General features: G+C 38.0%; 2 protein-coding genes across 4 annotated transcripts in view; one reads left to right on the top strand and one right to left on the bottom strand.

Moving 5' to 3' along the window:
- astn1 (astrotactin 1) overlaps positions 1–3,033 on the top strand; it is a 225,066-nt gene extending 222,033 nt beyond the window's left edge. For all 3 annotated transcript variants that reach the window (XM_039654609.2, XM_039654610.2, XM_039654608.2), the window contains one exon: positions 1,840–3,033. In XM_039654609.2, coding sequence (XP_039510543.1) covers positions 1,840–2,077 — 238 coding nt within the window. In that variant the 3' untranslated portion in view covers positions 2,078–3,033. The remainder of the gene's footprint in view (positions 1–1,839) is intronic.
- An 87-nt stretch (positions 3,034–3,120) lies between these two features.
- Positions 3,121–23,382, bottom strand: part of pappa2 (pappalysin 2) — a 52,995-nt gene continuing 32,733 nt past the window's right edge. Inside the window, exons 13-23 of the mRNA XM_039654605.2 lie at positions 21,410–21,545; positions 21,137–21,311; positions 20,251–20,413; positions 19,185–19,362; positions 16,766–16,979; positions 14,510–14,678; positions 14,295–14,427; positions 13,753–13,862; positions 12,586–12,657; positions 5,138–5,236; positions 3,121–3,816 (exon numbers count right to left, since the gene is read on the bottom strand). Of these exons, the coding sequence (XP_039510539.2) occupies positions 3,709–3,816; positions 5,138–5,236; positions 12,586–12,657; positions 13,753–13,862; positions 14,295–14,427; positions 14,510–14,678; positions 16,766–16,979; positions 19,185–19,362; positions 20,251–20,413; positions 21,137–21,311; positions 21,410–21,545 (1,557 nt within the window). The 3' untranslated portion in view covers positions 3,121–3,708. The remainder of the gene's footprint in view (positions 3,817–5,137; positions 5,237–12,585; positions 12,658–13,752; positions 13,863–14,294; positions 14,428–14,509; positions 14,679–16,765; positions 16,980–19,184; positions 19,363–20,250; positions 20,414–21,136; positions 21,312–21,409; positions 21,546–23,382) is intronic.

The following is a 23,382-nucleotide window of genomic DNA, read 5'->3' as shown; positions in this document are numbered from 1 at the left end:
GAGAGTCAGGGTTTTACAGCCGATTCTTCATCGTTCCAAAGAAAGATGGTGGGTTACGGCCTATTCTAGATCTGTGTCAGCTAAACAGCAGAGTTCAAAAGCTCAAGTTCAGAATGCTTACACTCAAACAGATCGTGTCACAGTTTCAGTCTGAGGACTGGTTTGCCACGATAGACTTGAAGGACGCTTATTTTCACATATCCATCTATCCATCCATCACAGGAGGTGTCCTGAGGTTTGCTTTCGGAGGCATAGCTTACCAATATCCTATCCGGCGGCCTAGGTATGAAACCAGGCCCGTCACTCACTGTGAAACAGTTTCAGAGACTGTTGGGGCTCATGGCAGCTGCGTCCATCGTAATCACTTTTGGCCTTCTGTACATGAGACCCCTGCAGTGGTGGCTCATGACCAAGGGGTTTTCTCCTATGGACCCAGGGGAAATTATTGTCACTGAGGTCAATATTACTTCCAGGGTCGATATTCAGTCGAGGCAGGGGCTGAGGCCCGGGGAGTGGAGACTCCACCCCGAGGTGGTGAAGCTCCTATGGGAGAACTTTGGTCAGACCCAGGTCGATCTATTTGCAACTCAGGAGACAACTCACTGTCCGTTATGGTTCTCTCTCATGCATCCAGCTCCTCTCGGACTGAATGCGATGGTGCAGGTGTGGCCAAGGCTACACCTGTATGCATTTCCCTCGATATCAATGCTCCCGGGAGTTCTGGAAAGAGTTCGCCAGGAAGGGGCTCATCTGTTGTTTGTAGCCCAGCACTGGCCGACCAGAATATGGTTTGCGGACCTGCTTTCACGGGCGGGGGGCACAATATTTCACCCTCGCCCCAAGTTGTGGAAACTATGGGCTTGGTCTGTGAGGGGGCCCAGTTTATAAATGCTGGTCTCTCGACTGAGGTCGTGGAGACCATTCTTCAATCCAGAGTTCCCATCGCGTTTGACAATGCAGCTCGAAGTTCCCTTGAAAGGTAACGTCTCAGGTTACGTATGTAACCCTGGTTCCCTGAGAGGGAACGAGAGCTGCGTTCGCCTGCCATACTTCCTGCATGCCCGGATCGACTTGCTTCAGGCCTTTCACAGAAGCTGTCGCGGTCTGATCTCAAGGGTGCTTTATAGTTTCCTGGTCAGTGACGTCACCTGACGTCCTACTCTCTCATTGGACTGATTGTACAGACGCTTCACGACGCAATCACGCAGAGCGTTCCCATCGCGTTTGACAACGCAGCTCTCGTTCCCTCTCAGGGAACCAGGGTTACATACGTAACCTGAGACGTTTTTTTCATAATAATAATAATAATAACAAGAGTAATAATAAATATAGCTGCAGGCTGCGACTAAGGTGCTATGCACAAAAAAAAATGCATGCAATGCAAACAAGCCATGATGAGTTATGCAAGCATGGCTGGGGACATCAGACCATCTAATTAAAAACATTTTAGATTATTTTAGTAAAAAATGGCAGAAACATCTTCAAAAATAGAATCACATGGGTGCAATCGAATCATCTTGAGGCAATGAATCGGTTTGAAGAAATGTGTTTATTGTTTATTGGTATTAACGTAATTGCATATTTGGACAGTTTGTGGTGCTAGAGGGATTGAGTTAGATTACTCCAAAATTGCTTTTGTTAAAATACAGACTATTGGCTGCCAAAAGAAGAGTAATAAGAAAACTAACAAATATAATAGGTACAACACTTTTGGTGTTTGGCCCCTATTAATAATAATAATAATATACGTTGTGTTGAATATGCATATAATCCAGAAAATCTGTATCTATATTAACATTTATTTCTGATTCAATATAATCTTTGTGTTTGTTACTGCAGGAAAGCAGGATTGATCCTGTCTCAGCTGGATGAACTCAGCGGTTGGTGCCGGGGTCTCCTCCAGGAACCAAAAATCGGCTTGCGCAGAGCATCCCTTAAATATCGGTCTTGTCGTTATACAGATACCAAAGCATTCGGGCTCAGCTGGGTGAACCTCAGCCAAGACTTACGTAAGGCATGTGAAGATCAGATGCTCTCCGTTATGTACAATGATTATGGAGAACCCAAGGAAATTTAAACGATCTGGACAACTAGAGGACTAGTCAGGGGTTGTACCTAAACACGGCCTCCCCTTTAGGGCTTCTCTCTAGAGAATATGCTCCATCTCCGTTTTGACATTAATTGGCCATTTAATGATGGTGGGGAAAGTATTTGGTGGGAACGTGAGCAATCCATCCTGATTTTTCAAGAAGCATTCAAGTGATGTGTCTTTGGGCTTGAACATACAAATGTACAGTGTACAGGCAAAGGAAAGTCTCATTTAGAACTAGTGGTGTATTTTATCAAATAGGGCATATACACCAGCTTGTATAGGTAAGACTTTTTCACAAGAACTAAAACTGTATCTTCGTCATGTGATTAAAATGTCTGTCTCTAGCGCATATAGATATGGGAAGAGCTATAGCAAATGTAAATGTTAATTAGATATTACATCTATTACTAATGTGCTGAATGTGCATTCAAACTAAGGTACGTGAGGTCAAGCAACTGTACAGACGTTTTTTTAAAGTATAAGCAGTATTATGAAAATATTCATTTTAAAAGTTGTGTACAATAACATGTCTTGTTTATGCTTTATTTCCTATTCCAAATAAAATTGGCCAAATTGAATCTATGATTATTTAATTTTTCAACTGAAATTTGAACAAAAGTAAGGAGAGTTACATAGTTCTTTTGAGTCGAAAATGAAAGTATAGTGGCAGATCTTTTCTTCTATATTGTGGCGTACATCCGAGTAAAATTCATTATCGGTGGAAAAATGGTGGGGACTTGGTTCTATTGATTGATTGGAGCCAGATCTAAATGCTCGAAGTTAATTGTAAGAAATTGGATGCGATTTGAGGACTAAATGATTGACATGTCAACAGAGTCTGATGGTAAAAAACAACAACATTAAACTAACTTGGATCGTTCACAGTAAGATCAATAACGTATTTAAAAAAACAGATTAAAATATTTAATTTTCAACTTCCATACTGTGTTTCAGTCTTCATTTTGAATCTTAATAAAAAAAATGATATTGCGCACAATAATGAACAATAGGCTTTTTAAATCCCACCAAACTTGTCTTTAATAGTGTGTATTTATACTTTATTGATATGACAGTGACACTACACTTTAACAGACTGAAGAGCATACAAAAATAGTATCATCATATATTTCCATTACAACTGCTATAAATGAACTGTCTTTTCCCAAAGCACACATGCATTTCACAGGTTTTGCATGTAAATGTAGAGGGTATAAAATAAATCCCGAATTCGGCACTTGTTTATATACCTGTATTAATGACATATAGGTAAGATAGTTTAAAGAATATGGCTCACAACAAGCAAAAGTTGTTTGTATAAAACATTTATGATTTTTTTTGCTACACATGAAACAATTTTTGTGTGCTCGATGGTGTACGTAAATGATTGTGGGCTACATCTACATCTACACCTATGTTAGAGTTTTTGAAAATATATTAGGTATTATTTTATAGATTAGTGTTGAAGAGGATTGTTTTTATGCAATGCTATGGTTTGAATTACTGCCTTTGATCAGCCTCTCTCTCATGTGGTGCGAAACAACATTCAGGTTATTGTTTGACATTTTCTTTTCAAGCCAGTCTGAGAGCTGTCTGCGCGCTCTCCGCCTTGCTATCATTCACAGCGGTCCTGGCTCCTTTCGCTTGGCTGTGCCCTTGTTCTCTTCGGCTTCGGGGTCACGGCAGGTGCACTCATCGTGATCGCAGTCCACCCCGAACTGAATGACCTGTCAATCAATCGGACACACTTTTAAAAACAGCGTCCAAAAAGCGCTCGGCCACAAACATCTCATACGGTATGTGGGAGCCACACACGGTCTTTGAACGAGAGATCAAAGTGTGGTTCGGATAATTCGGGTCGAAATGCATCGCAGTAAATCAAAACAATGAGCGTTACCTTTTTCCAGATGTGTGATCGATATCAACTGTTGACCAAATTACTCAAAATGACCAAACAGTCTATTGAAGAAATATGTACAAAAAAAAAACTTGGAGAATAGCCTGATCGGGTGTTTATTTTCATAACTAGAAAATCAAGGATTGGGGGTTTTACACTAGAAGGATTTCTAGGATTGATTAGGACGGGACGGTCACGTTCAGCGCTGCATGGAACAAAAAAAGAGAGAGAGAGAGAAAGCCTGACTGTGAAAAGATGAGAGGAGAGGAGAACACATGTTAAGAATCAACAGGATGAGGTTCTTGTCCAGAATTCGTGCCATCACCACAAAATAAACCCAAATTCCCAGCTAAGCGGCCTACTGCAGGAAAAGAAAACATGAAACTAGAGGAAAAGCACTGATTTCACCTGATGTTTATGGGGTGCAATTGTCCATTTGCAGTCCAATCGAGACCATTCACTCATTAGTGATGCATTTAATGGAACGTTAAAGTTTAGCTTTAGTTTCATGCTAAATAATCATAACAGCTGAATTTTGAAATACCCAAATATTTGCTTTTGGATCCCCCACAAAAAATAGAGAAAGAATATCGGAGTATATAATTTTGTTTCCTGTGCATGTGGCAGATATTTGGATGCTAGAAAAGGAGCCACAGAAGGAGGGATGAGAGGAATTTGTTCTTTATTGTCCAACGTTCTCTCTGGCTCTCGTCCTAGACGCTCTTAAACCAGACTGCCCCACCAACGTACTCGGACTTTTCCATGGCCTGCGTAAACAGAAGCATGGCAGCTCTGTCGGACCAACAGTGGCAGGATGCTGTTCCCCACGGTTTATTTCACTTGCTCCAGACCTTGCTTGTTTTACAGTTGCCCGTGACCACTGACACCTGGCACTCGGCTAATAAAAGCTGCTCTATCCAGTCATTTATTTAAGACAGACACTTTCCCCCGAGCTCATTCTCTCTATGGGACAACACGCCACCTGAGTGCCTAATGATGTGGGTGACGTTCATGGAAAGGGTTGACAATGTGACGGCACGATATGAGACTGAGATTGGCACTCTGGGAGAGGAATGAGAAAATGACTAAGCAGCATAGGCATAGGACGAGAGGAACAGCCCTTCAGATGAGCTTTAAAGGGTTTGATTTACCTTTCTAGATGAGAGAGTGGATGGACAACAGTCTCCTCCGTCATATTGGCAGTACGCTCGGTTATTAATGGTGTCGCACCAACCATCTCCTCCGAACGGCTGCAAAACAAAAAAGAAAATGAATTTAAACGGAAAATAGCAGATATTTGATTACATAAGGAGTAGTATGTAAGGAATATGTGTGTAGAAAAAAAAGTTTTGTATTATTAAATGATTTCAAATCGGTTATGAGGTTATCACGCGATATTTGATTTAATTGTGCATTAATTTGCCATCATCTCACTCGCTTCATTTAAAAAAAAAAACACTAATAATTTTGGGTAACACTTTATAATAAGGTTCCATTTGTTAATATTAGTGAACCAACAATGAATAATACTTATTGAATGAATGAATTTACTAATATATAATTAAAATCAAACTTTGTATCTAGTAATATTACAGTATTTGTAATAGACCTCAGCTAATATGAACTAACATTGAACTCTTATCTTTTATTAATTAACAATAATAAAGATTAATAAATACTCTAATAAATGTGTTGCTTTTTTATATTGGTTAATGCATTGGGACCTTATTGCAAATTGTTGCCAATAACACTGTTAAATGTAATCTAATATGAATTGTTCATACTCTTCATCAAAATGTTGTAATGCCTAAACGAACTTACTGAAACAATACAATTTGTCAGTTATAACATGACAATAATACCAAAAAATAGAAAATAATAAATGATAAAAAATATTCTAAAATCACACAAAATGAATCTAAGAATGAATCATAGTTTCAGTAGATTTAAGCTTATTCTAACAGGCAAACTAAATGCAGAACCTTCCAAAAGCGTTTACGGGTCCAAAAAACCTAAACAGACTGAACTAGTAAATGTGCCCTTAGTTTTTTAAAGGTTCATGCATGAGTTACTTCATTTTACAATGTTCAATTAACAGTTTTCTCTGAACATGAGGCTGTACGGATGTTCCTTGAATCTCAGAGGAATGAAATGTATGAATCATGCCAAAGGGATTTCTGTATATTTTATGGTAGGTGGCATTCCTCATTTCTTCCTTTCAAATAAAATAAAACTGCATCTGTTATTCCAGACAAAACTTCCTTGTACTTCCTTCAATGTCATTACTTCACCTGTGTGAGAGCATGGAGACCTGATTTGCAATGCCCAAGGGAGCAAAGTCCAACCCTCTCAAGTGGACTACAATTATCAAATTTAACATGCATAAACACTTTTAAATGCGTAATAAGACCTTCCTAAAAGAATTTACCTAACCTAAAGGATCTGATGCCAGTAACTGGAAAAAAAAAGCAGTCTGTCAAAGATACGTTTGGCTCTTGTGCCTGTGGAGTCGTTTCATTCTACCTGATTCCACATCTCTGTACAAGAGCAGCTGGCAAGGAGATGTCTGTAGAATGTATACATGCTACACCCAATCTAAAAATGTTTAACCTGCCGTGGTCCCATTCTCCAAGTCATAAGCAATAGCATTTTTCATTCTTTAGTTTCAAGCTTGTGTACACTTCATTTATTTCCTTATCCTTGCTCTCCATCCATTGCGTTACCTTAAGCACATTTATTGGCAATAACAATTTGAAACCATATATCTTACAACCTCGTGTGGAAATGAACGTGCTACATATAACGAGTTAAATATCTGAATCTAAAACACTTGCGTTATTAATGTTGTTTTAGAAAAGGCTGGAAAAAGAAAAATGACCTAATGCCTAAACTAAAGAATCGTGTAACAGTAAATGGGAAGGATGTGTGGAATGCATCTGCCCCGGCCAGCAAGAGGAAAACTGCCAGTGAATGTTAAACAACGCAGTACTCAACCATCTAAAGTGCTGCACAAAATCATCTGACCTGGACCTCTGGCACAGGACAAAACAATAGTCAAGAAATATCCAAATCGTGACACGCAGATGACCACAACAATAGACAATATAATCACATTTAAGCCTCATGTTTCTTTTTCTCTTTTTTTTTTTTTTCATCATAACTGCTCTTGCTAAATTATTACATTAAACTGACAGCCAAAGAAATCATTCTTTCTGTTTGGGCTAGATGGTTTTAGGTTACACTTTATTTTATGGTGTCCTTAATACAGTGTAATTACACACAAGTACAGAGTAATAATAAGTAACTATGTACACTGGCATGGTAATGGTAATGTATGTGGTCTTGGTGGAATAGATCTGCTACGCTGCTGGTGCTGCTGCTGAGCAATAGAGACTTGCACATACATGAAATAGCAGATCTATACAGGTGGAGCTGGGGAAGGTGGAGGGTTTCAGACTGCTAACAGCAACACTAACGGCATTTGAATGTTGAGCTGCAGATCACTGGCCGCTAATGCAACAGCAACCTAACAGCTGCGTAGATGACGATGCGATTGTGGTGCCTGTGCCATCTAGAGCACTTGGTTTTCATTACTACATTAACTAACTACATGTAAGATGTGTAACAAGGACACTGTGTTGCCTAGTTTTGTTTTAGCCATAAGGACCTGCGGTGCAATTTGTTAGTTCTTTTCCTCAATGTTTCGAGACTTAACAGTAAAGATACCAAGACCCTACTGTAATCCGATGATGAATATATATTTATGTCAGATAGCCTACTGCTCAGTGGAAGTTCAAGCTGTCTACTTTGAGGTATCTATCCTAAAATTCTTTTTCCTGGCCTCCGCTCAAAGAGGGTTTTTTCATAAGAGGCAACCCTGCAATGTTTTTGGGCAGTATCCAAAGCTTGATTTAGATTACAGAAATTTATTGAAAATGAAAGCCTCTATGAGTCACTTAAAAAGATGTATTTTCAAAAAACACAATTAACCCCTAGCAACAGTTTCTGGAATGAGAGTTCGCAATCTGAGACACCGGAGAACAACGAAAACAAAATCACATCTGAAGCAAACAATATAGGTATTTTTCACCTTACATGACGTTGGGAGACATGAAATCCCTAAACATCCCACGTGAGCAAGGGATGACACGCTCCACAGGTGGTCTGACTGACCACATCTAATGCTAAGAGAAAGATAGAATAAACAATAACTCCATGGCAACAACATGTTTTCATGGACAACAATGTTTTGAGGCCCCATGTTAGTGCTGGCATCTCACTTTACTGAAGTATGCAGCCCTTGATTGGCTCTCTCCAGAGTTCCCAAAAGACTACTAATTATGTTCCCCTCCATTTCATTTCTAATGTAAACTTTTCCTTTTTGTTTTTAAATGCAAGCTGAAAAACAAATTTTAGGTGTGTGTGTGTGTGTGTGTGTGTGTGTGTGTGTGCGTGTGTGTGTGTGTGTGTGGTCAAATTTGCTTATAAAATTAAGATGAAGAAACCCAGTGCATGCCCTGAGAGGAATCCGATGACCATTCTTTTAACCATATTTGCAGTAAGGAATGTGAACAGTGGTTCTTCATAAACCTGTGGCACCATCTGTAAAGTTTCTCAAATGGAGCCACACAAAATGGGGGAAAACAGTCAAAAAAGTTGTGCTTGACAGTAGCAGAGAGAGGGATAGAGAAAACAAACCCCAATGGTTCACTGCAATGAAATATGAAATCAAATGTATTCATAATACAAGGGTCAAATCAAGACCAAGTAACTACACACAAACAGAGCAATTTCACAGAAGGGACTAGGCATTAGTTCAATTAGGATATTTAAGTAGCTTTTATACACGTTCCTTATAAATAAACATTACTGGTGTGCGTCTTGAGACAAATAAATGGCACTAGCATTTTAAGATGTCAGTTCAAGTTGCATGCATTTTAGTCAACTATAGGTTTAAGCCTTGTTTGTGAAACCAGAGGAAATAAAAAATTAGCATTCTCATTCACCTCCTCCATAACCTGTGATTGGCCTTGTTGGTTCAAAATAAAATATTAATCATGACACAGAAACTAAAGCATAACCTGAGCAGACCTCTTCACTTATCATCAGCCTGAAATGAGAAAGACCTTTTGGATTTTGTGCAGAGCAATTGGAACATGTTCTGTGGTATAATTTATATCGAGTCTCCAATATAAAAGCAACTGTTTTGCTTGGTAACAAATGAGGGCTGGGCAAGAGGAGATGAGAGGGTCTGGCAGATATGAGGGGTATTTGAATATCGTAAAACATCTCTCTACAGATGTGTTCCAAAAGTAGGATGAATAGTTCATAAAATCTGTCAACTTTACTCTGAAACTATATTAAAAATGATAAACTCTGATGTTCGTGGAAAAAGAAAATCTTTGACATGCTACTGATGATAATATATATATATATATATATATATATATATATATATATATATATATAATATTTACATATACACATACACACACACACACACACATATATATGCTGCTAAAATGGACTGATTAAAGACCTTCATTCTGTGCTGGGTTGTGTATTTGTGTGATCCACAAGTACATTGATTGAAAGAGATTGATCAAGGTACTGTAAACCCAGTGTAGTTCATTCACAGTCATTAAACATTCAAACCTTCTATTTTAAATAGTTCGGCATTTATTTGTGATGTGCACAATACTTATTATTATAAAATGAAAAAAAAATAAAAAAAAATAAAAAGAATTTATGGACTGATTGTACTTTTAAATCAAATGTTTGCTTGGAAAGTTGAAAAGAATTCCATGTCATTTGTTTCTATATTTCAGATGCAGGACTAATGTTCATTTGCAGGATCATTTTAGATTTTTTTCACTCACATTGAAACATTTAGTTAGATCATAACAAGAATCAGTACACAACTGTTCTTTCAGGTTCTCGAATCTGATTGGCTGAGAGCTTAATCCAGCATTGTGATATTCACACACTATCAGAACTGGAACCGTTGAGCAGTTTGTATCACTCCCCTTGCATTGACTGTCATGGCGGTCGAACAAATCCACCATATATATATATATATATATATATATATATATATATATATATATATTAAGTGTTTTTAGGTGAGAATAGTTGTTTAGTCCTTAAATATGTTACTCATATATAATCATTGTGCCTATTTTAAAATCCGTTCAGATGCTTTCGCAGATCCGAGCTCCAGGCCGCCAGCATGAATGCTGTATCGATCTCTCTCATAATACTATAACTCTCTACACATTACAATAAGCTTCAATGAAGCGACTCAACATTCTTGAACAAATTGAACATTTGAATATCATACTGTTCTAAACACCACTCCACCCTTTTACATTCAAGGCATGGGCTAAAAAAATCCAGCGAGAATTACAGTAAACAGTCATCCATTATTTTTCACAACGCACGACTGTTAATTTCAACACTCTTTTCACTTCCAGGCTTCTATGACTCTGCTGCGATACTTCTGTTGACTTTTAGCGAAGTCTGGTATGTTACTTTCGTCACATATCATTTGTGATTATTTTACAACTGGTTTAATGCATCCATCAGTTCATAATAACATCCTTTAAATTCCCTCTGTCGAATTGACCTGCACACACACACACACACACATACCGATAAGATCATTCATTTGCTTTGGCACTAAGATTGTCCACAAAGTCTGATGAGTTAGTGCTTGGGGTGAATTTAAACGGGATTCTGTGAATTGCGGGCAGAACTCCGGAGAACAGAAACCAGAATAATATGTTTTATGATCATGTATATACCACATTTTACAGCGGCAATGCGATTTTCATTTGGTTTTATTTTTGTGATAAAAGGAGTACCGGTAAGAATCAATCTGTCAGCATGCTGTGGGAAGATGTGGCACGCAGAACATCAACCATTGCGCTAAATGTTTCTCTTGGCCACGGCAAACGTTCAAGATGTCTCCATATAAGAGCGGAGGGTGTCGGAAATCCCTGACAGCAAAATACCTCGTTGCTAATGTAAATGTAATCTTGGGAATGTGTAAACTAAAAAATACACAGACATAAAAAAACAGAAAACAAAAATTATTCTATTTTTTGACCCTTTGGACTAGGTTCATCACAAGCGACCTCGGGTATTGCTCTCAAGCTCTGAATTCCTGTGGGTGTAAATGGCTTCAGCCAAAATCACTCACGAGACATATTAGCCTTTATCTATTATGCTTTACAGTATTTATACATGCTTTAAAAAAAGTTTTAATGGATCACAGGAATTGAATTGTAAGCTCCATTTTTGGTAAAACGACCCTGTTAATAGACGTACATATGGTCATGACTACAGAGATAGTGAAAAACAGGTTCCTCCCGTGCATCGGACCTCCATGACACAATAATTGGAAACTAGAACTAAAATAATCAACGGCGTCATCATTCATCACTGATTATAGTGCTCCCTGCCCCTCCTGGACCACCTCAATGCTCTGCTGGTGGTTATCTGTCAGAGGGCTCTTTCCTCTCTAGATCTGACAGGGAACAGATGTGAACTCTGCTTTCTGTTTCTACATCTTTCATTAAACACCAACATACGGCTGGTGTGCACTACAAGTATCAGTATTATAATTCAATTCTTTCATCATTGTTTTTCATCCTGATAATGTTTCAAAATATACTGTCATTTGTAATCAGTGGTATTTCAATTTTCTTTGCCACACAAAAGATTCAGCATGGTTTTGTGTGCGGAACAAAATGTAAGATGTTTTTTCTCTAAAAATCTTCCCGTTTTGTTGTAGCTTGCAGGTCAAATATGGCATTGGATGTCATTGGTTCTTCTCATTTATCTGTTTTTTTTTTTTTGTTTTTTTTTAAACTATCATTGATGTAAAACCTATAACACATCTTACTAATATCATATTACTATAATAGTTATTATATAGCAATAATTTGTATATTATACATACTGTATATCCTTGAAGGATCTGCACCTAACTTCTTGGTGCATGCCAGATACCACAGGACACATTTGTGCGCCAGCACAAACCCTCTTTTGCCATTAAAAATCTACTGTCAGACTTTACTAAAGACACGCGGTGAAAGATTTGCACTGAAAAGGTCTAGACACACTTACTTTTGTGGCTGACCTTTTTGCATATGAATTTGTAGGAGTTTTCCTTTCAGTCACAACATGGGACGAGAGTATTTAAATCATGCAAGGTGATTTACTAAGGTTTGCGCTAGTCAGTTTTGAAAATTGTAAAAGATAGAAAAAGTCTTTAAAATGTATGTAAAAATCGTTTGTTACGTTTTATATTTACATGCCATTTTTAATCAATTTAACATTTTCTTGCATGCCAAAAAAAGTCTCACTGACCCCTAAAGAAAAAATATATTTGATAATATAGGCCTACTTATATAATACAAGTCACACACTTCATTCATTTAAATGTTATACTTTACTAAACACCTCTTCACACTTTCACTTTAAAATAAATTGCTTGACACTGGTAGAGCTAAAATCCAGAGAGAATTTTTGAGTAATACTGTACTTGTGCACCTCTAACAGAAAGACGTGAAGTCGTCATATAATTGTCACTCACCTCACAGGACTGAATACAGTGAATCTGTGCTGGATTCGGATGCCACTTCAACATGCCAGTGCAGACAATACTCTTTAAAAGGAAAAGCAAAAGAGGAGTAAAGAGGGAAGGGGAAGGACAGAGTTAACGTACTGCATTGTAACTGAAATGCATTGAACCAAAATAGGACATTTGAAAAGACAGTTTCTATTTATTTCTATTTTATTTGGACTTTTCCAGAAATCTAATAATATCTAACTTAATTTTAAAAGACAAAAATCAGCCATGGTGCCTAAAAATAATATTGCAAATTGATATCTAATAACTATGACAGAGTTACTATGTTCCCTCCTGTCCTTTCAATTTGAACACATATTTCACTGATTTGACATTTTCTCAGAAATGGAAATCTGACCTGTTTCTACAGCATAATTTCTGGAAAGAAATTTGCTTATCTCTTATTCATCTCCCTCCTACTGTGACCTTTCCTCCATCATTCTTACCCAATCTGCAATACTTTGGGCAACATTCCTGGAGAGCAGGCCGTTTTTAGGGGTGTTGATGTATCTTAATAAACAATAAGAGAGTCTGACACCTACAGAGGCGTCATGCTTGACGTGTGGCATTTTAAGCGTCTCTCATAAAAACATCACACTGTAATCATTATTCACACAAGCTGATATGACAGTGAGAGAGCAAGCTGTACCAACACTTTCGCACAGAGATTTCAACGGTAAGGTGAGCTGAACCTGGTTTTGGAACTAATCCAACTTATCACTCCGATTATTAAGAACACAATTCCAATTTTGTGTCCAAATGATTCAGTCTTGTAGCTCCTCTACCTCTTAGTGCCAAATAATGTCCCCATCTTTACATTTGATGCATGTCTATAGAAGCCTATCTATCTATCTATCTATCTATCCATCCATCCATCCATCCATCCATCCATCCATCCATCCATCCATCCATCCATCCATCCATCCATCCATCCATCCATCCATCCATCCATCCATCCATCCATCCATCCATCCATCCATCCATCCATCCATCCATCCATCTAATCTATCTGATATGGTTTGTATGGTTATAAAGATTGCATTAAGTCTTGAACTCGATGTTTGGTTAAAGCACAAGAACAGCGAATCATATCAAATAACAATGTGTGGCAAACTGGCCTGATCACCTCACCTGAACCTTGCTGGGAAGCATCCAATGCTCTAGTGTATCAGCACTGGAGCCATTGCCTAATACCACAGGGTCACTCAAGGCCACAATGCATGTTGGGTAACAGACTGCACCTGTCATGACACAAAGCGAGCTTTGCTTTAACCATCATTTGCATCTGTTGAATTTATTCATGTGAGCACATGAATAGCCAAGCTCCAGTCTAGTCATCCATAGTTGAACAGCTTGGCAGGTTGGCACTCAAATGTATCCTACTGCATGCAACTGTCTGTGGTCTAGCGGCTCGGGTATGTGTAGACCGCGTATTAGAAAGGATAAATGCAGTGGCCTTAATATATAACCAAATAAAACCAATATATTTCAAAATACAATGCAGAAGAAGATGCATTTATTGTAATATAGGTTCAACAAATAATCTGATTTCTTAGAAAAAAATAATCGTTTTCTTATAAATCTGCTGACTAGTCATTTCCATAGTTCAAAAAGGTAACTTTGATCTGATAACCAAATTGGGAAGTGAGCAAATTTTCTTCCCAGATCCTTACCAATGTCAAAGCCCTCCTCACAGATGTATTCCACCAGGTTATTGTCAACAGGAGCCTGGCATGATCCTTCTATCTTCTTACACATAGTGAAGTCCTCAGTCCATCTGCCATCTTTGATGCATCGAATGCTGGACTACGGTGACAAAAATATGAGTGTTTCATGACTGTAGAGTTTAGGAACATATATAGAGTTGGCCTGCAAAGTGCTACAATACCCTTTCTGTTGGATCGGGACACTGTAGGGTGCAGATGCTATCAAAGTTCAAATTGTTGGTGCAGGTGTACATGCCCTCAAACATCGGTGGAAGAGAAGGGCATGTGACAGGTAAACAGCTGCCCTCTTGCCACAAACCACCCTCCAAACACTCCAACCTCAGAAACTTCCTGAGAAAAGCAAGTCATTGACATGAAGGAGGGGTAAAACAGTCTCACACACACAACTATACAGCATAATGGCAGTACAAAATTATTACTTTGGCTGTTTCCAAGACCTACATTAAAGGTTTTTTTTTTTTTTTAAAGAAGTCTCTTTTTATTCCTGTGATGGAAGAGCTGATTTTCCAGCAGCCATTATGTCTTCAGTGTCACATGGTCTTTCACAAATCATTATAATATTCTGATTTGATGCTCAAGAATCACCTATTTTTGTTATCAGTGTTGAAATATGTTGTATTTTTGTGGAATACTTGATACATTTTTTTTCAAGATTCTTTGATTGAATAGAAAATAACAGCATTTATTTGATTGTGTTTAACAATTGTTTGACTGTAATGTCACTTTCGAGCAATTTAATGCATGCTTGCACAATAACAGAATAATTGTTGTATAATTAAAAACAATTGTACATGGCCACCAGTCTACATGTGATGCTAGTATTGCTAAGCAGGTAACGCACAAATATTTGTTTAAAATCATGCCTTTTAAAATAAACTGAACTATGTCATATTTCAGTTTTTCTCATTCGCTTTGGTACATTTCTTGAATAATCCTTAAGAAACCAGTAAGTGCATTTCTCAAAACAATGCGTACAAACAGCACCACACAATGTATTACCTGCAAAAGCCTTTAACTTGCTTACAATATTTAATTCACTTTCGTAGTCATTTTGGGATTTACGTCGAATGACAACGAAATGGGGTTTCGCTTAGAAAGCATATCCATTTATGGGATGGTTGAGGGGAAAGTGGGTGTGTCACTTAAAGAGATAAATTAGGTCACTTAAAGAGATTAATTAAAGAGACTAATTATGTATTCCATGTTATTGTTATGTACATAAAAAGCCGGTGAAAGTGTGCCTCTATTTTGCGCTGAAAATTCTCTGCCTCTTAAAAGCAGGTGTAACTTAGGAAGCGGGTTGCCTCCTGGGGAAATGGCAGCAGTAATCCGAGTAAGACGAAGACATTGGCTAAGGAGACAATCTGAAAAGATTTTTGCCACAAGAATCACTTTTTCACTTGAGAGTGAAAACAAAATCATTAAGCTGCTATGCAATATTAAAGTTACTCGAAGAAATCAAAGATGACATGGAATCTCCGACTCAGCGTTTACATTCCATTCCAGCAGTTGTTAAACTCCTCGCTACATTACAGTTATTGGCATCAGGATCATTTCAAACAGTCATAGCATCAGCAGTGAGAGGAAAAGAATACCGGAAAAAGAATACTAGAATATACCCTTGATACCTCAAAAAGCTTTATAGATAGGTTACTCACTAGTGTTTTGAGACTGCCAATAATACCGTTACAGTAAGCACACTGTGAAATTTTAATTGTAGATTCCGGTGTGAATTTTTGCACAACACGAATTCAGCAATTACTATGTTTTTTGGATGACATTGCCCTTCAGCCACAGGGGATTTATTCACATTTAACCCGTGTGACAAACCATCTGGTACGACTAAATAGCCAATAAATCATGAAGAAATAAATTAGGGTTCAGTGTTCATTGAGAAAGATCATACGGAAGCACAGGCTAAAACTACCTTGATAATAGCATAACACCTCTCTTTAGACTGTCATAAACCATTTTCTGAACCTTCCTAATGAAATGCCTTTTAGAGCAAACATGCCAATGGTCTTAATAAACAGGATCATTTAAATGGCTTTATGAGACACGTTGGCTATCGCTTCTGGTATTAATGTCCAATTAAAAGCAGTTAAAAGACACAGAGGTATTTTACCAGCCATTTTAATAACTCATAAAGACAAGGCAGGTGCAAACGCTAGTTCCCTCAGATGTGCTAAATTATGCTATATGCTATAGCTTGATTGGATGGAATACCAAAACAACATGCCGTTAGACCATTCATCAAAGTACTGCTGACTCCATCGCTGAAACACATGGAGTGAGATTTTGATCTTATTAGAACCATGTGAGCAACCTAGATGCTGGAAACAGATATTTTCCCTTCAAAATTTGTCAACATAACCTATGCCTAAAAATCTGATCAAAGTGCATTGGTTGCAACTCACTTTCTTGGCTTTTGGTTTAGAGTGCCAGTGATGTAATAGCCGGGGTTGCATTTGTAGCGGCACACAGTGCCCACATCATGCCTGTCTCCACGACACTGAGGAACTAGTAGCGTGGCATTGGGTATAGAAGGTGGACTCGGGCACTCAATCTTGCAGTAAGCTTCTGGGTATGACCATAGTCCATCCTCAAGACAAACCAATGTGTCACTTTCTCCTGAAAAAGAGATTCTGATAAGAAAACTGCATTAAAATGGAAAAATCACTGTCTTCTCTAAGACCATCAGTAGCTAATTGGTCGAGCTCTCTTCGAAAGTCAGTTCTATTATTTCTGGGAATACACAGCAATAATAGAATATTTATTTATTATTTATTTATTTATTTATTTATATATATATATATATATATATATATATATTTATTTATTTATTTATTTATTTATTTATTTATTTATTTATTTATATCTGGACAGTTGTACCACCCTGACATATTTTACATGCACACACACACAAATAAAAATCTTTTTAACACATATATTAAAGCACATTTATCATAGAAGTGGTGTATTAAAATTACTTAATGAATAAAAAAGCATTATAATGCATAATACATTAATAAAAAGAATAGGACAAGCTTCTCAATGACTCTCATTGAGCTTTGAATTATACCTTTGCGTAGGTCTGCATGTTTTCTAGTTATATGGAAAGTCAAATATTTAAAAAGCATTCTGTGTCTATTAACTCAGAAGAGAAGTATTGCACTACATTCAAACAAAAATGCCTTATGTGCACATGGTCCATTGGCACCAAAGGCCCATGGGATAGGACTCTCTTATTGTACTATTATAGCAACATATCTAATTATATTTTAAAGTTAAAGTTCTAAAGCAATTTTATTGGTCAAAAAAATATAATTATACCACTGCAAAGCTTTTAAGATGTCTGCCTAACTTTGTAGCCAAGATTAAATTTAGCAATACACCAAAAATGGCTGCAAACTGCGTTTTCCCAACATGCATGAAAAGTTCCAGCTTGCGCTACTCCAAAAAAAAAAAAAAATTGGGGGGGTTATGTACTTAGTAGGCTCTCACTAAGTACATAAATCACTGCATTGCTGTTGTGTGTTCCAATTAATGTCAAGTCATGAATAGATTTAAAAGCTCTCCCAAAGGAGCAACACACAAGAACACAAGAACATTACCATCAAGACCAATAAGCATAAAACAAAAATTAAAACAAATAGTGAAAGTGTGAGGACCTCAACCCCATGAGCCACCTTAACTGCCCTAACAGGGCTCCTGCTAGGGCGAGAGGGCCAAGTGCCACCCTGCTCTACGCTGCCTAAAATGAGCTCTCTGGGGGCTTCAGTAGTATGGGATGAAATGCTCTCTTGTTCTCGCCTACTTGCATGTTTCCTATCTCCACCTGTGTGCTGTTCTCCTGCAACTCAGGATTACTTTCCTATTTACACAGCCAGGAGAGAGGGCTAGTACCACAGCCAGACCGATGCAAAGTTCCTGAATGAGTGCAAGAGCAACACTGACACACAAATAAGTATATTGTATACATATAAGCACACACAAACAAGAACAATCTAAAGCAAAATTTAGCTTTTTAGTGTTTAAAAATAAAAGAAATTCAAATCTAGGTGATGACTGATGGGGTTTTCTTAACACATGCACTTTCTTGACACATGACTATCATTGTGGCTTCTCGTGATCTGTATCATGCACAGCTATAAATCACTATTTGCCTTTAAATGACTAATGTTAACAAACAAAACTTTATTCTCAATGTATTAACATGAACTAACAATGAGAAATACATTTGTTATATTTATTAATCTTTATCAACATGAGTTAATAAAAATACAGCTGTTCATTGTTTGTTTGTTATTTCACAATGCATTGACTAATGTTAACAAACACAAATTTTGATTTTAATAATCTATTAGTAAATGTCAAAATTAACATTAAAAAAGATTAATAAATGCTGTAGAAGTACAGTTCAATATTAGTTCATGTTAACTAATGTAGTTTACTAATGTTAACTATCATATAATTATATCATGCCATGTAATTTATACTGTACATGTGGCAATGCATGCTGTGGATATGATGATAAGTGCAGAAACAAGTTAATTTTTGTGGTGGACTTTCTGACAGGACAGGACAAGATAGGATAAAAAATGTTGGCCTAATTACCAGCATAAGGATGCTCATATGCAAAATTAATAGTTGGATTTGTTTCCAGTGTACAAGAAAAACACAAAAAAGTTTCACGTCATCCGCAAATCTGTTATTGACTTTCAGTCCTATTATTTTAGAAAGAAAGAAAGCCCAATGTCTTCAGAAGACATGCACTGAATGTAAGTGGGTCCAAAAATCCTCAGGTCTCACATTATACCTAGTTTCCATCCTCACCTTGTAGGATTGCCGGGGCGTTACAGGAAAAGCTGCACTGCTTGCCGAATGTGGTGCCCCAGGGGCATAAGTAGGAGGCAAAGTAGACATGTGACTGAGGCGGTGGGCCGCAGTCCACTGGCTGACAACCCACTACACGGTCCCAAACTCCATGCACACAAATCAGCTCCGCTTCCGTCTGAAGACAGGATGAAACAGACAGAAATACAACCACTTGTAAAGTCGTCGTTTATGACAGGTTCATTAGAGAACATTACAGCATTTTAGATAATATGCTAAATTAATTTGAGAATTCACAATTCGAGACAATGACAATGTGAACACACGATTTTAAGACTTTTATGTTCTCCACTGCTCCAATCCAATCCATTCCAACTTTATTTGTTAAGCACTTTTAATCAAAGTTCACCAAAGTGCTGTACAGAAAAATAAGCAAAGAGAGAGAATATTCACACAGCTATGAATATTCTTGAAATCTATATAGTCTGAATAAACTGAAAGACATGCCTTGGAACAGGAACATGACGATTTGGAAAATGTATAGGTCACAAGACACGTTTTACAAGAAAAGTAGGCAACAACCTTCCTTTTAATGTTTGCCAACAGTTTCTTAATCCAAAAAAGTCAAGCTATTGAATAAACACTGTCAATATCTAATATCACCCTGAGTTATCTTTGTTTGGACAAGCATAAATATAAATGAGCCTCCAGATATGGTAGACTTTCTGAATAAGGTGTTTACATCACCCGATTAAGCCAATATTCCAAGAAATCTGAATAGGACAGCTGTCATTTGGCTGCATTAATCCAAATTTGGGTCATGGAAACAGCTGTTTAGCAGTGGAAGGTTTACCTGAAGCTTATCTAACTGGAAAATGATGAATCTAATTAATATCAGAATATTCTTGTGCATGTCAACAGAATTTTTTGAGATCTCTCCTCAACAGAAAACATCTCAATTTGTTCTCATATAATTTTACTGCTATTTAGAAGAAACTAGACACCAAAGAGACCTCGTTTGTTGAGAGAGAGAGAGAAATAGGCAGTTAATACTTCTTGTACACACTTGATGAGAAGGAAGGCCCTGGCCATGGAGAACAGTGAGCGTATAGCCACGATGACAAGAAACAGAGCAGTGTTTAGAGTCGAACACGGGAGTACAGCGGATTGAAGCATGTTCGATGCTCAGAGGGCTGCATGACTCGGTACTGCACAGCCTACGCACACATCTGAGTGAGAAAAACAAATATTAAGCTTGATTATTATTGTCAGACATAGACAGAAATCATTTCCATTGTCATCATGAAGGATGTTTTCTATTTTTACTTGTGTATGATGTATTTTTTCTATATGTCTCTGTGATGTATGCTTTGTACCCTACCATTCAAACTTTTGGGATGAGTAAGATTTTTTTTTCTTCAAAATAAAGTAATACTTTTATTAAGCAAAGATGCATTGCACTGATCAAAACTGTCAGTAAAAACATATTTTTGTTACAAAAGATTTCTATTTAAAATAAATGTTGTTATTTTTTAACTTTCTATTCATAAAATAATCTTTAAAAAAATGTATCCTGGTTTCAACAAGAAATATGGAGCACACAACTGTTTTCCACTTTGAAAATAATAAGAAATGGTACTTGAGCACAAAATCTAAAAATTGTAATGATTTCTGAAGGATCGTGTAAGTGCTTGAGTAATGGCTGCTGAAAATTTAGCTTTGCCATCATAAGAATAAATAACATGTAAAACAAAATATTACAATCGAAAACAGCTATTTAAAATCATATTAATATTTCACAATATTTTTATGCAAGCATAAGAGACTTCTTTCAAAAACATAAAAAAAAATCTTGCTGACCCCAAACATTTGAACAGTACTGAATATATTGTGTAAACCTGCAAGTATGTATTTGTGCTTGTAAGTCGTGGGAGACCCCACCCTCAGCGCACCCAGTCAGGGCAAAGGCGCTGAAGTGACAAGATGTACGCAATGCAACCGCCAGCACCGCCACTTGAGAGGAGGAGAAGTTCAGCTGCACTGCTGAAGTCTGGTAGAACGGCACACTCAGGTTATGAGTCACATTCACCACTAGGGGGTTACGCTGACATGACAGCTCGTACGAACCTGTGGAAAAGCACAGACAACATGTAAAAGTCACAGAAATACTATAATGCAAAGATTGCAAACTTTCCCAAACAAATTATAGATATTATATGAGTTACCAAGCATGTGTTTTTTCCCGGTGGTGTCACACAGTTCAATGGTCACTGTTTTCCTACAATTTTCCCCATGCCAACTACCATCATAGGCGAGGTAGATAATAACAGAGGCTGCCACACCAGGTCGCTCAAATCCTACCTGCAAAAACAATGTATCAGTTTCAGTCATGCTTATACATACAGCGCATGTATGCCTCCTTGGCTAAACTCATTTATTAACAGTGTGAGTGGGCATGGATGGCACATAGAAAAATTAAAATATCAATATAAAATACAGAATAACTCTGAACATGCACTACTGTTTAAAAGTTTGGGTTGGTAAGATTTGTTAATGTTTTGGAAAGAAGTCTTTCATAGCCTGCATTTCTTTGATCAAAATACAGTAAAAAAAAGCAATATTGTGAAATTGTATTACAACTTAAAACTGTTTTACTATATTTTAAATTGTAATGTATTCTTATGATGGTTAATGGGAATTTCAATGTCACATGGTCCTTCATTCTAATATGTTGATTTTGGTGCTCACATTTTTTTTTTCTTATTAAAACAGTTGTGCTGCTTAAAGTCTGCATGGAACATAGATGTGATTGTCTTTTCTTCCCTACTGTGATGTATATCCGAGTGAACAGGAAAAAATGTAGGGCAGAGCATTGGGAATTGATTGGATCATTTGATTGTTGTTGCTTGATATTGCTGCCTTCTCATGTGAGTGACACGTTGTCCCACACACGTGTCAAGAGAAGAGATGTTGCTGCAAGGAGGAGGGGGTGCTATTTTGATTAAAGATTATGAGGGCACATGAATTACAAGTTATATATACTGTATGTAAGTGCATGGATAAATCATTTATCTTAAACAGTGCAATAAGGGCCTTCGCAAATTTTTTCTGCAAAGTCAGGGAAGCCGAGGAGCAGGTCTTGCTAGTACAGGCCCAACCGGACCTGGTTCCCAGAACTTATGCTCCACGCGACAGCACCTCTTTGGCCCATTCCTCTGAGGAAGGACCTGCTTTCTCAGAGACGGGGCACTCTATGGCACCCGCATCCAGACCTCTGAAGACTCCATGTCTGGTCCCTGGTTGGGACGTGGAGGTTCTAGGTAGCCTATCATAGGCTGTGGTAGACACCATCACTTCCGCTAGAGCCCCTCTATGAAGCGCCTCTATGCATTGAAGTGGAACCTGTTCATCGGTTAGTGATCTTCCCACCGGGAAGACCCCCTAACTTGACCGTTCAAAGTCGTGCTTTCCTTCCTGCAAGATGGGTTAGAGTGAAGGCTGTCTTCCTCCACCCTCAAAGTGTATGTTGCCGCAATAGCAATTCATCACGATGCAGTAGAAGGCAAGTCATTAGGAAAGCACAACCTGGTCATCAGATTCCTTAAGGGTGCCAAGAGGCTAAATTCGCCTCGTAATCAGCACCCTGTATCCTCTCGGGACTTAACTCTACTGCTTAGAGCACTCCAGAGGCCACCTATGATTGAGTAAAATATCGTGTTGGCTTTGGCTTTTTTCAAGAGGGTAGGGGGATCTGCAGCCAATTTCGGTTGACGAATCATGCCTGGAGTTTGGACCGGGTGTAAGACCCCGGTTTGGATATTTGCCCAAGGTTGCAGTGAACCTGCAAGCGCTGGCAGACCCAGCCTTAGCTTTCCTCTGTTCTGTTCGCGCTCTGCGTTGTTACGTGGACAGAACGCAAAGCTTCAGGACCTCAGATCAGCTCTTCGTTTGTTACGGAAGCCGGCAGAAAGGGAAGGCTGTCTCCAAGCAGAGGTTAGCCCACTTGTTACAGAGGTTAGTGGATGCTATCGTTCGGGCGTGCCTTGCCCACCTACAGTAGGTTGACAGCACACTCCACTAGGAATGTCGCCTACTGCTGGGCGCCGGCACAGGGCGCCTCGCAGACAGACATCTGTAGAGCTGCAGCTGGGCAACACCTAACAAGTTCGCTAGATTTTATAGCCTCAGTGTTGAACCT

This window comes from Pimephales promelas, chromosome 5, assembly GCF_988280905.1.
Source record: "Pimephales promelas chromosome 5, fPimPro1.hap1.1, whole genome shotgun sequence".
NCBI classification, from domain to species: domain Eukaryota; kingdom Metazoa; phylum Chordata; class Actinopteri; order Cypriniformes; family Leuciscidae; genus Pimephales; species Pimephales promelas.
Note: the sequence above shows the minus strand (reverse complement) of the source record. Positions and strands in the feature narration are given on the sequence as shown.